The following is a 13196-nucleotide window of genomic DNA, read 5'->3' as shown; positions in this document are numbered from 1 at the left end:
TTTTTGTAATACACAGAGGAATAGCTCAGTGGGTGGCGTAGAATGCCTTCCTGTGAGAGATCTCACGGGCAGGCATGAAGTCACGCCCTTGCCTTTTTGTAGAGGGGCATCATTTGAGGGTCCTCGTGAGCATCTTTAACCACGTGTCCCTCGGGTGCGCTCCTATCCCAGTTTGTGGGATCAGGGGGAGTCGTCCGGTTTTGATGCATTTTGACAATAACTCCAGTGATGTGCAGAAATTTGTTAGATGCGAAAGAAAAGGTTAAAAGGCCCAGTGGAAGCATAGGGACATGTGGAGGCAATGCAGGGGCACGAGTGGGTTTTCTGAAGCTGAGAAAAGCAGCTCCTTTGCTGTGACAAAACACCATGACCATGGTAACTTGTAAAATACAGAAGCCCACTGGGGTTACGGTTCCAGAGGGTTTGAGCCCACAATGGCATAGCAAAGGCGTGATGGCATGGTGGCAGGAACAGTTGAAAGCTTACATCTTGAGCCATAGGCAGGAGTAGGAGGAGGGGGGCAAGCACATAGGGGATGGTAGGAGAAAGTTTACCTTTGTGGCCTCCAACAAGGCCACGTCTAATCCTCCCAGACTGGAAACCTAGCATGCAAACATAGAGGCCGTGGGAGCTATTCTCATTCAAACCACCATGAATGTGCCCATAATGATGGCTGCCGTGGAAGGGCAGAGAAAGGAGGTTCAGCAGAGGGTGAAGCCAGACTGGGAGAGCCCTTGAGTGACAAGAGCAATGGGGGGAATCACTGAAGAGACCTAAGCAAAACAGAGGCAGTCAGATGTTTAGAACCTGTCAGATTCTGATTGTTACTAACCCGGGGCAACTTTGTATGTGTTTTTTTCTCCCCAGGGTCCGGGTGTTACATTGGCACCCACAACGGCCTTCAGACAAGGTGGTGGCTATAACCCATTATCCAGCCCTCAGAAATCAGATTGGATTCATGACACTCCAGTGTCGCTGGGAAAGGCTGATGTCAGAAATGCATCTATGACCAGCTTCACCAAAGAGTCGGGGACCAACACCATCCCGGGCTCCTCTGCTGTCTGCATTGGAGCCGTGACCCTCTCCCCACAGCTGGGGAACGCCGTGCAGAAGAAAAGCAGCCCCCCGGAAGAAACTTCGTATGCCTTCCTGACCCCCAGGGGGGACTCACTTCCTTCTGATGCAGGCAGCAGCTACAAGGTCCCTTCCAGGTTTCTCATTCCCAGAGTGGAGCGACAGAACACCAAGCCTAACATTTATGACACCCCTAAAGCCATGCAGGGTGTGTTTCAGAATACTTCAAAAGCCACACAAGGGGTGTCTCTGGCAGGAAAGGAGCTGGAGAGAGGCAGAGAGGCTCCAGAGAATTCCCCCTGGGTCTCCAGACAGACAAATTTCCTGTCTCCCGACTCGGACCGATTATCTGTTGCCAGCTCAGACAGCAGGGCTAGCGTGGTGTCTTCATGCTCCTCCCTATCCACGGACTCCTCCCCTGGCTCCTCCTCAGAGGACTCCGTGAAGGAGCTGTGGATGGACGCGGACTTTGCAAAAGAGACAGCGGTGGCTCTGCAAAGCAGAGTGGCCAGCTCAGTGGCGGGCCTGCTGCTCTTTGTAAGCAGGACCTGGAGGTTCAAAGACTCCTTGGAAACCAACGTCAACAGAATCCGAGGGGCCGCTGACCGAGTAGAGGAATCCTTAAGAGAATTTCTGGATTTTGCCCAAGGCGTTGGTGGGTTAGCTTGCAATCTCACAGACAGCTACCTTCAGGCTAGAGTTAGAGATCAGCTCCAGACGATCTCTAGCTCCTACCAGATGCTGCTGGATGCCAAGGGGACCCTGGACCGCTGCAATTGGTCGCTGGAAGTTCTCGTGGTGGACAAAGCCCAACACAGTGTGGATGACCTGGAGAGGTTTGTCCAGGTTGCGCGGGTAGTTCCGGAAGACGTGAAGAGGTTTACCTCCATCGTCGTTGCCAACGGGAAGCTCCTTTTTAAACAGAACTGTGAGAGAGGAGAGGTGGACTGGAGGTGTGAAAGATGCATCCAGCCTCCCCAAAGAGAAACTGAGTCCCACCCAGAGCGCAGCAGCCCCTTCCACAAACAGCCAGCAGCTGAGCACTCCCTTGAGCTGGCGAAGAGAAGCAGAGTGGGTGTCTGTGGGCAGGTAAGTCAGGGAGGCAAACAGTACACAGGGACTTCATCTGTTACCGGAAATGATCATCACTGAGGGAGATGCTGGCGCCGTGTGTATGTGTGTGTGTGTGTGTGTGTGTGTGTGTGTGTGTGTGTGTGTGTGTGTGTGTGTGTGTAGAAATGTCCACTTGCACGTGCACGTGGAAGCCAGAGGACAAGCCTGGGTATTGCTCCTCAGTGCCTCTCGTTGGCCTAGGAGTGGCTGACTAGGTTAGGCTGGCTGGACGGCAGCACCTAGGGATCTGCCTTCCTCTGCAGCCCAGCACTGGAGAGACGGGCTTGTGCCACCACACCCAACCTTTTCCCATGGGTTCCAGTGGTTGAGCCCAGGTCCACTACCTGCAAAGCTCTTTAGTGACTGAACTATGTCCTGGTTCTTCTTGAGTATGTGTGTGCATCTAGTGTGTGGTGTGTGGTGGGCAGTGTCTGTCTCTGCCGTTCTCCGTCTTTTTTTTTATTGTTGTTGTTTGGGCTTTGTTTGCTTGCTTGCTTGCTTGCTTTCGAGACAGGGTTTCACTAGGTAGTTCCTGTCCCGGAACTCAACATGTATATCGGGCTGGCCTGGAGCTCACAGAGATACAACTGTTTCTGCCTCTGCCGCCCATGCCTCTCATGTCTCTCCCTCCCCCTCTCCCTCTCCCTCCCCCTCTCCCCACCCCCACTCCTACCTGCCCCCCGGAGGCTGGGTTTAGATGCCTGTGCCACCGTGACTGGCACCACTATCTTTTTACTCTTTCTTTTGAGACAGGATCTCCCTAAGTTGCCCGGGCAAGGCTTTGAACTAAGGTTCTTACTGCCTTAGCCTTAGGGTTTAGCACCATGACCAAAGGTAAATTGTGGGGGAAAGGGTTTATCTATTTGGCTCACACTGCCACATCGCTGGAGGAAGTTAGGACAGGAGCTCAAGCAGAGAAGGACCCTGGAGGCAGGAGCCGATGCAGAGGCCATGGAGGGTGCTACTCACCGGCTCACTCCGCATGGCTTGCTCAGCCTGCTTTCTTATAGCACTTAGTACCAAGAGAGGAGGCACCCGCACACAGCGGGCAGGGCCCTCCCTCACCAAAGCCAATAAATGCGTCGGTAGGCAGAATCGTGAACAAAATCTCACATCTCGGAGTAAACTTTTAAAGTGGGGCACAGTGGTCATGCTATAACCTCTGTACTCAGGAAGCTGAGGAAGAAGGTGGGGAGTTTCAGGCCAATCTAGGCTACAGGGTAAGATCTTGGTGGGGTTTGGGGGTGAGCACAAAAACCACCAACCATAAAAGTGAAACAAAAAAAGCGAACTTAGGCAGCCATTGTAATTTGAAAGCTATTCAAATTAGTAATTTGAGATTTAATTTTTTTTTTCAGAAGTCACCTAACCTACAAAAGAAAGGAAAGCACGCCATGGAAGCAAAGTCAAATGAAAACCAAGACTTCTGTGGCACGGTAAGCCCTTCTGCCCCTCAATGCTCTGATGAGTGTGATTTTGCCCTGGAGAGCTCTCCTTGGCTATGGAAATTCAGTGTTACAGCCCACTCCATGTTTAAGACTTCCGTCTGTCTTCTGCTTTCTTTGGTAGTGGAAGGAAACCTGGACACCCAGGGTGGAGCATCAGTCCCTAAGTATCAGGGGAGAAAATTCAGGTGTTGTTCAGGGTTATCATGAGTGGCGTCAACATGGCATTTGCTGACATTGTCGCACGTCCTGTGACAGTTTTCCCTCTCCCTCTCTCCTTTCTTTGCATTTGGAGTTGAATCTAGGGCTCTGTGCAAGACAGGCAAAGACTACGACTGAGCTACACCCCCACCCAGCAACCCTTTTGTGTCTCTCTGATCATGAGTGCAGTAAAGCATTTTGGTCCAGGGGTTAGGTATCTTCATGGTTATCTTTGACACTTGATCAACAGCTTCTAAACCAAAGATGCTATCATGTTTTGTTTTTATTGGCTGTTTTATTTGTGGCAGAAGGCAGTTTTCCGTTTACCAACGTTAAATGTTTCCTCTAAATTAAATAAAGTACGATCGTTGAGTCCAGGGCTAGGGAGATGGCTCAGTAGTAAGAGTGCTTGCTGTGCATGCATGCAGACCCGAGTTCAAATCCCTAGCACCCATGTAAAAACAGCATGGCTGGCTACCACATGCCTGTAACACCCAGCATTGGAGGGTGGGTAGAGACAGAGTCTGGGAGCTCACTGGCCAGTAAGCCTAGCCAAAATGGGGAACTTTCAGTTCTCCTCGAGACCCTATGTCAAGACAGGAAGATGGGAAAGACTGGGGAAGAAACCTGACACCATGTTTTGGCTTCTGCATATATGTGCACAGCAATATCTGTTCACCCACACACATGAACCATACACTACACACACACACACACACACACACACACAGAGTGAGTCCATTTAAAACCCAAGTAAAAACCCAGACGACATTGCAAGAGGTCAGAGATGACGGTGTCAGTGCAGTAAGCCAGAAGGACAGCCAGGGTACTGGAGAGAGCAAGACAGGATACAGATGTTCATTGACTCGGACAAGGTCATCTGCCTTCTCAGAGACAACTCTGGGCCAGAGCCCAACTCTCTCAGAGCTCTGCTCCCTGAGCCCTTAGCTCTCTGGCTCTCTCCTGATGGAGGCCACATTGTTTTGTCCCACATGAGGAATGCCTTGATTTCCTACAAATCTGATCTCTTGCATCTGGACAGAGGCCAAGAATCTGCATCCCCAACAAGTCCTGAGTTGATGTTGATGGGGCTGACCCAGGGCTCACATCTGCACAGTGCTATTTCATACTAATAGGGCTTCCCCATAAAGCTGGCTCTGTGTTTGGGATGCACCATTTGGCTGCCCAGGGCCCCTGCCCGCTAACTATCTACAGCTCACAGCAGTCTCTCTCTAAGAGATGACAGCTGCCTCCCCAATCCCCGACCCAGGTACATTCTTCATTTCCAAACCAACATGCTCATGATGCAATGTCTGTCTGTCTGACTGACTGGTTCTACCCTCTGCCTGGAAAAACAGGGTTCACCACATAGGTCAGGTCAGTCTTGAATGGGCACTCTTCCTCCTACCTCCAAAGAGTGGAGATAACACCCCTTGAATGCTTGAAAGTTGCAAATTTATCATTATGGATGTGTTCCTTAGAATGTGTTTCTTATGGTTTACAGAGCTGGTTGAGTTAAATAATACACACAAATGTGTTGCAGTCTATAACACAAGAATACATACAGTTGGATACAGAGCAGTGCTTTGAAAACACTGATATTCCAGCTGGGAGGTTGTGATCCCGTGCCTTCAATCCCAGCACTTGGGAGGAGGAGGTGGGTAGAGCTCTGTGAGTTCCTGGATAACTTGGTCTACAGAGGGAGTTCCAGGACAGTCAGGGCTACATAGACTAAGTCCTGTCTCAACGAAACAAAAATGAAACAGAACACAAGAAAGGAAGCAAACATTGACATTCATTTGTTAGACAAATGTCACAGCCAGCTCTGCATTTCCTTAACAAATCGGCTTTTTTGAAAGACAAACAGCATCCTGCTGGTGGTTCTGGTCCTTACATATTTTCTCCTTCCTCTTCTCTAGAGTCCTATCCCTCTTCCCTCTCCTTCTCCCAGTGGGCAGAACACGGAGAGGAAGATCCGCCTGTCTGAGCACAGCAGGCTCTATTTCGGAGCACTCTTCAAAGCCATCGGTGTCTTTGCCAGTAGCCTCAGCAACAGCCAGCCCCCTGAGGTCTTCATCACTCAGAGCAAGCTGGCCATCACGATCGGGCAGAAGCTGGTGGACACGCTGTGCAGCGAGACCCAGGAGAGAGATGAACGCAATGAGATCCTGTGTGGAAGCAGTCACCTGTGCGGACTGCTCAAGGACCTGGCGCTGGCCACCAAGAATGCAGTGATCCAGTACCCCAGCCCGAGTGCCCTGGGCCTCCTCCAGTCAGAGCTGGAGAAACTAGAGTACCACTCCCGGAAATTCAGAGACACACTGGAATGAGGCCTACGGAGGTCAACCCCTGGCCCATTTTATACCCACCACTCTGTTCTGTGGTAAAGCCAATCGGAATGGCTGAAGCAGCCGTGGGTCTCGGAGCTGGTGTTAGTAAGTGGCTAAGGCCCTGAAGGACACCGGCTGACCACGAGGAGGTCAAGAAAGAGAGGCAGGTGACAAGTCAGGACCTTGGGATGGACCTGACTTCACTGACCTTCACTGTGAAGGTGTACAGCATGGACAGGGGAAGTGGCATTGTAGAAGCCGTGTTTCGTGTCGGTCGAATGTGTATGTGGTTTACAGTCATTCTGCGCATATCAGGCAGCACCTGAGGTCAAGGTCAGGGGGCTGGAGAGACAGTAGTGTGTCAAAAGCTCTGAGCGCAGAGAGTCCCAGTCTGATTGGGAAAATGGACAAAGAGACGAAGTACTATCCGCAGTCTGTCGGCTGCTAGTGAGAAAAGGAATTGTGGAAGAGCGAGAATGGAGGAGGAGAAAAGAACTTTCCCCCAGAGGATTGACTTCTGTCATGTTCATTGGGAAAGTGCAGGTGTTGGTGTCACACACCTTTAAGTTTAGCACACAGGAGGCAGAGGTGGACAGACAGGCCTTAAGGAGACCAGACCAGTCCACAGTGAGCTCCAAGCCAAAGGCTGCATACTGAGAACCGATTTTTTAAAGCCTCCCCAGAAGTAATGAGTTTGCCTTTTTTAATCTGTTGTTTTAGATTAATACTGTGAGACGTATACAAGTTGTATATGTGCGAACGTGAGTGTGTGTGCATGTGTTGCTAGAAACTGAATCTAGGGTTTCACGAATGCCAAGCATGTACTCTGCCATGAAGATTGACTCCCTGGCCCCCCAAAATGTATTTTTGCTGTTACTTGCCCCTGAAGGTGATGGCTATGTACCTGTTGGAGGTGGTTATGTGCTCTGTCCGGTCCCCTGCTAACTTATTTCATATGTTAAAATCCTGTGTCCATCGGTTCCCCTGCTCAAATTATGTTTGTATTTCACTAGTCTCAAATCTGTTGCATTATTTATCTATAGTCATGGGTTTAAACACATTTGCAAAGTCCTGAGAGATGGTTCAGGAGGTAGAGGTATCAATCTTGACTTCCCGAGTTCTATTCCTGGGACCCATGTGGTGGAAGGAGAGAACTGACTCCTGATAACTGTCTTCAGACCATGCACAAAATAAGACGAAACTGTAATTAAAAACTTATCAACAGATGAGCAGGCTGGCGGCGATCCTTTCTTTGACAGTGTCTCTGGGCCTTGTCACCCGAGTGCCTTTGTCTCCAAAGTGAAGTGTTAAAGACACCTCCACTTTGAGCTCATCTGCAGTGAGTGTGCAAGCTTGTTATGTGTTGGTCTGGACTGGAAAGCAACACCATCATTGGTGTGTTCCCAGGGTGGGTCAGGAAGATGTGGGATGCCGACAACACCCACAATTGGTCACAGTTCCTCTCGTGCAAACCGCTTCCTTTCTCCCTCTCTCTGCAGCTCAGTCTTTCCCCTCATGTCACTATGGTGGGGAGGGGTCCCTGTCCCTCCTGAGCACTGGATACCTCCACAGAAGGAGAAAGCATTCCCAGGTTGTGTCAACTTCTATCTTATCTGCATGTGGTGGGCACTTAAAAAATATTGACTCTAGGGACTGGAGAGACAGCTCAGAGGTTAAGAGCACTTGTTACTCTTACAGAAGACCTCAACCATTTGTAACTCTACTTCAAGGGATCTGATCTCTTCTGGATCCTTAGACAGCAAGCATGAAAGTGGCATAATACATACGTACATACATATATACATATGCATGTACATACAAACATACACCCACACATTCATACGTACAAACGCTCATATGCATGGAATAAAAATAAATCCTTTTCTTAAATGTTGATGTCATTTGGGGTCAGAGCACACTTTTTGCTCTTCCAGAGGACCTGAGTTCAGATCTTAGCACCTTCAGTGGACAGCTCACAATTGCTTGCAACCACGGCTCCAGGAAAGCCAGTGTCTTGTAGGCTCTGCGAGCACCTGTGCACATGCTCACACTCACGATGAAACATACTCACATTCCAAAGCCCTAACCACCGGCCCAGTGTGGCAGTGGGATGCATCTAAGGAGTCCTCCTGCCAGTTCTGCAGAAATAAAGATCGGAGGTTCTGGGAGAAGTGGCTATGTGGGCGGGTCTCGAGTAACCCTGTTACTTAATTAGTCATAAGGGGACTCACAGGACCCAGGACAGTCACACTCAGACCTATGCCTCATTCTTTTTGTTTTATGAGACAGGGTTTCTCTGTGTAGCCCTGGCTGTCCTGGAACTCACAGAGCTCCTTCCGCCTCTGCCTGTTAGTCTGGTTAGACTGAATCACACTATATGTGTGGTTTAGGACCAGATGGCCATGCTTAGCCATTCTCGGAATGGTGAAAAGTCTTCCTGACTCCAAGTGCTGATCCAGAGCCACCCCTGGAGCTGGCTCTCCTAAGCGTGGCAGCCAGGCACGCTGCACGGACCTACATCTGCCGGGAGGCAAGGGTTGGCAGCCTCAAAAGCAACGTGTGCTCACTTTCACATTAATGATTGATCCATGTCCCTTCAGCCCCAAGGCAGGTTGTAGAGGTGGGCTCGCATGAAGGCTGGCACAACATTTCATATTGGAGCCAGGGAGCTCTTAGTTGAGGAATGCCTTGCCTTTTACAGCAGACCCTGAGCACAGCGGGTGGAACTGTGTCTCTCACTAAGACATCATTATTTATCTGATTTTCAGCAGCTGGCACTTGGGAAGCAGAGGTCACATTGAGGGCAGCCAGGGTTATGTAGTTAGATTTGGTCTCAATTTAAAAAACACACACATGCATACACACACACACACACACACACACACACACACACACGCTCTGCTGGTGGCAGTTGCAGCACCTTTAATCCCAGGACCCTGGAGGCGGAGTAACGGGTGTATCTCTGTGAGTTCAAGGCCAACCTGATCGAAAGAGCAAATTCCAAGATAGCCAGGGCAACACAAAGAAACACTGTCTTGATCCAAAGAGATTATTACACCTATATCTATTTACATAGAAGTCTATAGATGTCTACACATATACATATATCTGTAGATATATCTGTGAATTTGAGGTCAGCCTGGTATACATAGCAAGTTACAGGCCACTCAGGGGGTATATAGCGATCCCATCAAAAAAAAATAATAGGTGTCTATAGATAGATAGATAGATAGATAGATAGATACTTTGTTAGTAAAAATAAAATCTGGGGCTGGAGAGATGGCTCAGTGGTTGAGAGCACTGACTGCTCTCCCAGAGGTCCTGAGTTCAATTTGTGAGGTGGCTCACAACCATCTGTGATGGGATCTGACGCCCTCTTCTGGTGTGTCTGAAGACAGCTACAGTGTACTTATGTATAATAAATAAAATCTGTCCTGCAATCTGGAGGAAGAAACTCTCTTTTTCCTATAAGGTCGTCAGCTGCAGCATCCTTGAGAAGATAATTAAGAACAAAATGCCACGTGGTCTGCTCAGATATGCAGAAATGGAAGACAGCCATTGCAAGGTTGGGGAGGCGGCTAGAAGCAGGGGTGGGGTGTGGCTGGAAGCAGGGAGTGCTGTAGGCAATCGAAGGGTAACGTCTATCACTCCACGATAACAGCATCTATCTGCGCTGGTTCTTTGGCTCAACACTGTCCCAGTGCCTCATCAACTTGAACCCCGCCTTTCCCCAGTGACAGACAGCCTAGCAACCCGTGACTGGAGCTGCTTTTCCTATTTTTAAATTTCTTGAGTTGTGTTCAATCCAAGAACTGTTGTCAAGAGATTCCGCTGAGTTGGCAGTGTGTGCGCTTAGCATGCATGAAGGAAGCCTTGACTTCCATCTCCAGAACCTCATAGATGGTGGGAGGGGAGGGATTTCAAGGTCATTTTCAACTACATATGGAGTTTGAGGCCAGCCTGCGCTATGGGAGAGACCCTACCAAAGCAGGCAAAGAAAATCCTTGTCAACCAAGAGCAAACCCATTCTGTACAAAACCATGAAAGATACTGCTCTGGGCTGCAGATGCTTCCTTCCCTCTTTTGCAAAGATGGCAGTGAGCCCGCCCGGACTCATTTCATTAGACTGCCCTGCATTGTGATGGTTTTGTGTGCTCGGCCCAGGAGTGGCACTAGGAGGAGGGAGGTGGAGGCCCTGTTGGGTGGCCTTGTTGGAGGGTGTGGCCTTGTTGGAGTGGGTGTGGCCTTGTTGGAGTGGGTGTGTCACTGTGGGCATGGACTTAAGACCCTCACCCTAGATGTCTGGAAGCCAGTCTTCTGCTAGAAGCCTTCAGATGAAGATGTAGAACTCTCAGCTCCTCCTGCACCATGCCTGCCTGGGTGCTGCCATGCTCCTGCCTTGATGATAATGGACTGAACCTCTGAACCTGTAAGCCCGCCACAATTAAATGCTGTCCTTATGAGAGTTGCCTTGGTCATGGTGTCTGTTCACAGCAGTAAAACCCTAACTAAGACATGCATTTTCTCAGCTTTTGGAGATATCTTGTTGAATGTTTTTTCTAACAGCCAACACTTTGTACTGTTTCCTCTACAAAAATGAAGAGGAAATGGTGGGTGGTAGTGACAGCAACTTGGCCTCGATCATGTTCACTACACTGAGAGGGTGGAAACAGTGACGGCCCACTGAGCGAGCTTCCAGTGTGACAAGCACTGGGTGTCACGTGTCCATTCTGATGCAAATACACTTTCTTAAGAGAGGGTCTTGCTATGTAGCCCAGGCTAGCTTCAAAATCACCATCTTCCCATGTGCTAGGATTATAGGCATGTACCACTCCCCCCAAAAATAATATTTATAAAACTTCTTGGGCCAGTGGGTGAGAAGGATCGGCGGGGAAAGGTGCTTGCTGATCCACAGGTTCATGTGATGGAAAGATAGAACCATCTCCCGTAGGTTGTTCTCAGACCTCCACACACGAGTGTAGTCCACACACATACATGCTGGCAAACCCATCTTATGCATAAAATAAAATAAAATTTAAAAACCTTTGAACCTTCGGATATATTTTGAAGGAACAGGGGAACCGGGGAAATTCTCACCTAGGGTTGGTCAAATTTTTCACAGAGAGAAATGCATCTTTAACTGACCCAATCATTTTTTTGCTTACAGGTGGATTTCTGTTGGTTCAAGGCCAGCCAGGGCTACACAGTAAGCCCTGTCTCAAACAAACAAACAAACAAAAAACACCCGGGCTGTTAAAAACAATGTAAGTGCTAAGGGTCTGCCCCATTGGACATAATGTCTTCCTATCACACACAAAGCTTTTGGTGCCATCCCTGCACTGCATAACTGGGTGTGGTGGTGCACGCCTGTGATCCCAGCATTGAAGAGAATGGAGGCAGGAGGGTCAGAAATTCAAGATCACCCTTGGGTACCAGGGGGGTGTTCCTACCTTTCTGCAAACCACCACCACCACCACCACCACCACCACCACCACCACCACCACCACCACCACCACCACCACCACCAGACTATTGTTTCTGTAAGAACAGGATACTTGTGAATCTTCGGGTTTCTCTGGACCAGACACTTCTGTCACCCCTAAACCCGGGCCGCACACCCATGACGGGAAACTAAGAGAGCCAGCTCATAACTGTGTACTTAATCTTTAACCTTTGCTTGGTCTCTGCACTTTGTGGCAAGCTGCATCCTCTGGGCTTTGTAACTTCGGAAGCTACAAAATCAGATGTATAACGACTATAAGACTCCTAAGTGTGACTCTCTCCCTTGAAAAAGCCATCCCTAAGTGAGGGGTGTTTAGTGTTATCCCTATTTCCCATATGTATGGCATATGCATCTATGATGTGCTAGAAAAACATGACTTACCACTGAAACATATACATGACTCATTTTTTGGTGTGTGTGAAACAAGGTCTCCCTCTGTTGCCCAGGCTGGCCCTAGAACATGCCCTGTAGGCTCAGCCTAGCCTTGAACTCAATATAACTCATAAAGCGGAAGGCAGAGATGTAAGCCGTCCTTCTGGGCCTGCAACCAGCTAGGATCCCAGGAGCAGCAGAGCCCCAGAGGACACAGCGCTGCCCTAAGTGAGGGTGAAAACGTAGAAACAGTGGTCTTCTGAAACCATCTGGTCACCTTAAGCAGTGCGGGCTTCAGACTGGCCACCTTGCAAGACTGGCACGGATACAGAAACGAAGAGCATACTTAGCCCAGGACTGCTTACTTATGCATGCCATCTACCTGTTGTTCCTCTGGGCCTACAGCTCATGTTGCCGCCCCAAAGAACACTAGGGAGTCATTGAGCCCCTTATTGGGTCTCTTCCCAATATGGTCACACTCCCCTTTCTCTGCCTGCACCATCACTAATCTCTTTAACTGGCACAATGGGATGAGTGGCTGCGCTTAGCTTTTTGGAGACATTGGAGCCCTAGGTTTTGCCCTAAAAACTTTGGATACAGGATGGAGATGTGCTCAGTGGCTAAGAGTGCCTGCTGTTCATTGAGCGATCACAGGTTGGATTCCCAGAACCCCAGCAGCTCACAGATACAACTCCAGTCCCAGGGAGATCCAACACCCTCGACAGGCATCTGCATTCACGTAGAGCACAAGCACTACGTCTTTTCTTTTGTAAGTCTGGATTTAAAAATACAGGAAAGGTAGCTGAAATGACAGGTCCCGTCCCTCTCATCCTTAGACAAAGCTTCCCTGGTCTGCAAAAATGACGGGGACGCAGACCTCGGGACCACCACTACTGATTTCCCAGTACTCCTTCAAGCCCAAGCTTACGGAACCCAGCGTTAAGTCCCGGGACCCACAGGGAAAAAGAAGGGACCGCCCATGGCCGGAAGTGGACGCACTCCAAGGATGCTTCAGCAAGTCGCCCGAAAGCCAACGCCCAATTCCCTGACAAAGATTTTCAAAGGAACTGCTGCTGACCAAGGTCTCAGCGGGCCTCGCGCGGTGACCCCGCCCCTTTTGCCGCGCGCTGTTTTGTGCGTCATCAAGGAGCGCCGGAA

General features: G+C 49.5%; 1 protein-coding gene across 1 annotated transcript in view; it reads left to right on the top strand.

Annotated features, from left to right (window-relative positions):
• Nucleotides 1-6163, top strand: part of Cass4 (Cas scaffold protein family member 4) — a 39942-nt gene extending 33779 nt beyond the window's left edge. Inside the window, exons 5-7 of the mRNA XM_032902465.1 lie at nt 868-2163; nt 3546-3623; nt 5753-6163. Coding sequence (XP_032758356.1) covers nt 868-2163; nt 3546-3623; nt 5753-6163 — 1785 coding nt within the window. The remainder of the gene's footprint in view (nt 1-867; nt 2164-3545; nt 3624-5752) is intronic.
• Nucleotides 6164-13196: the final 7033 nt, after the last annotated feature.

The sequence above is a fragment of the Rattus rattus genome, chromosome 5 (genome assembly GCF_011064425.1).
Source record: "Rattus rattus isolate New Zealand chromosome 5, Rrattus_CSIRO_v1, whole genome shotgun sequence".
Classification (NCBI taxonomy): Eukaryota; Metazoa; Chordata; class Mammalia; order Rodentia; family Muridae; genus Rattus; species Rattus rattus.
The sequence above is the reverse complement of the archived record's forward strand: the minus strand, read 5'-3'. Positions and strand labels throughout refer to the sequence as shown.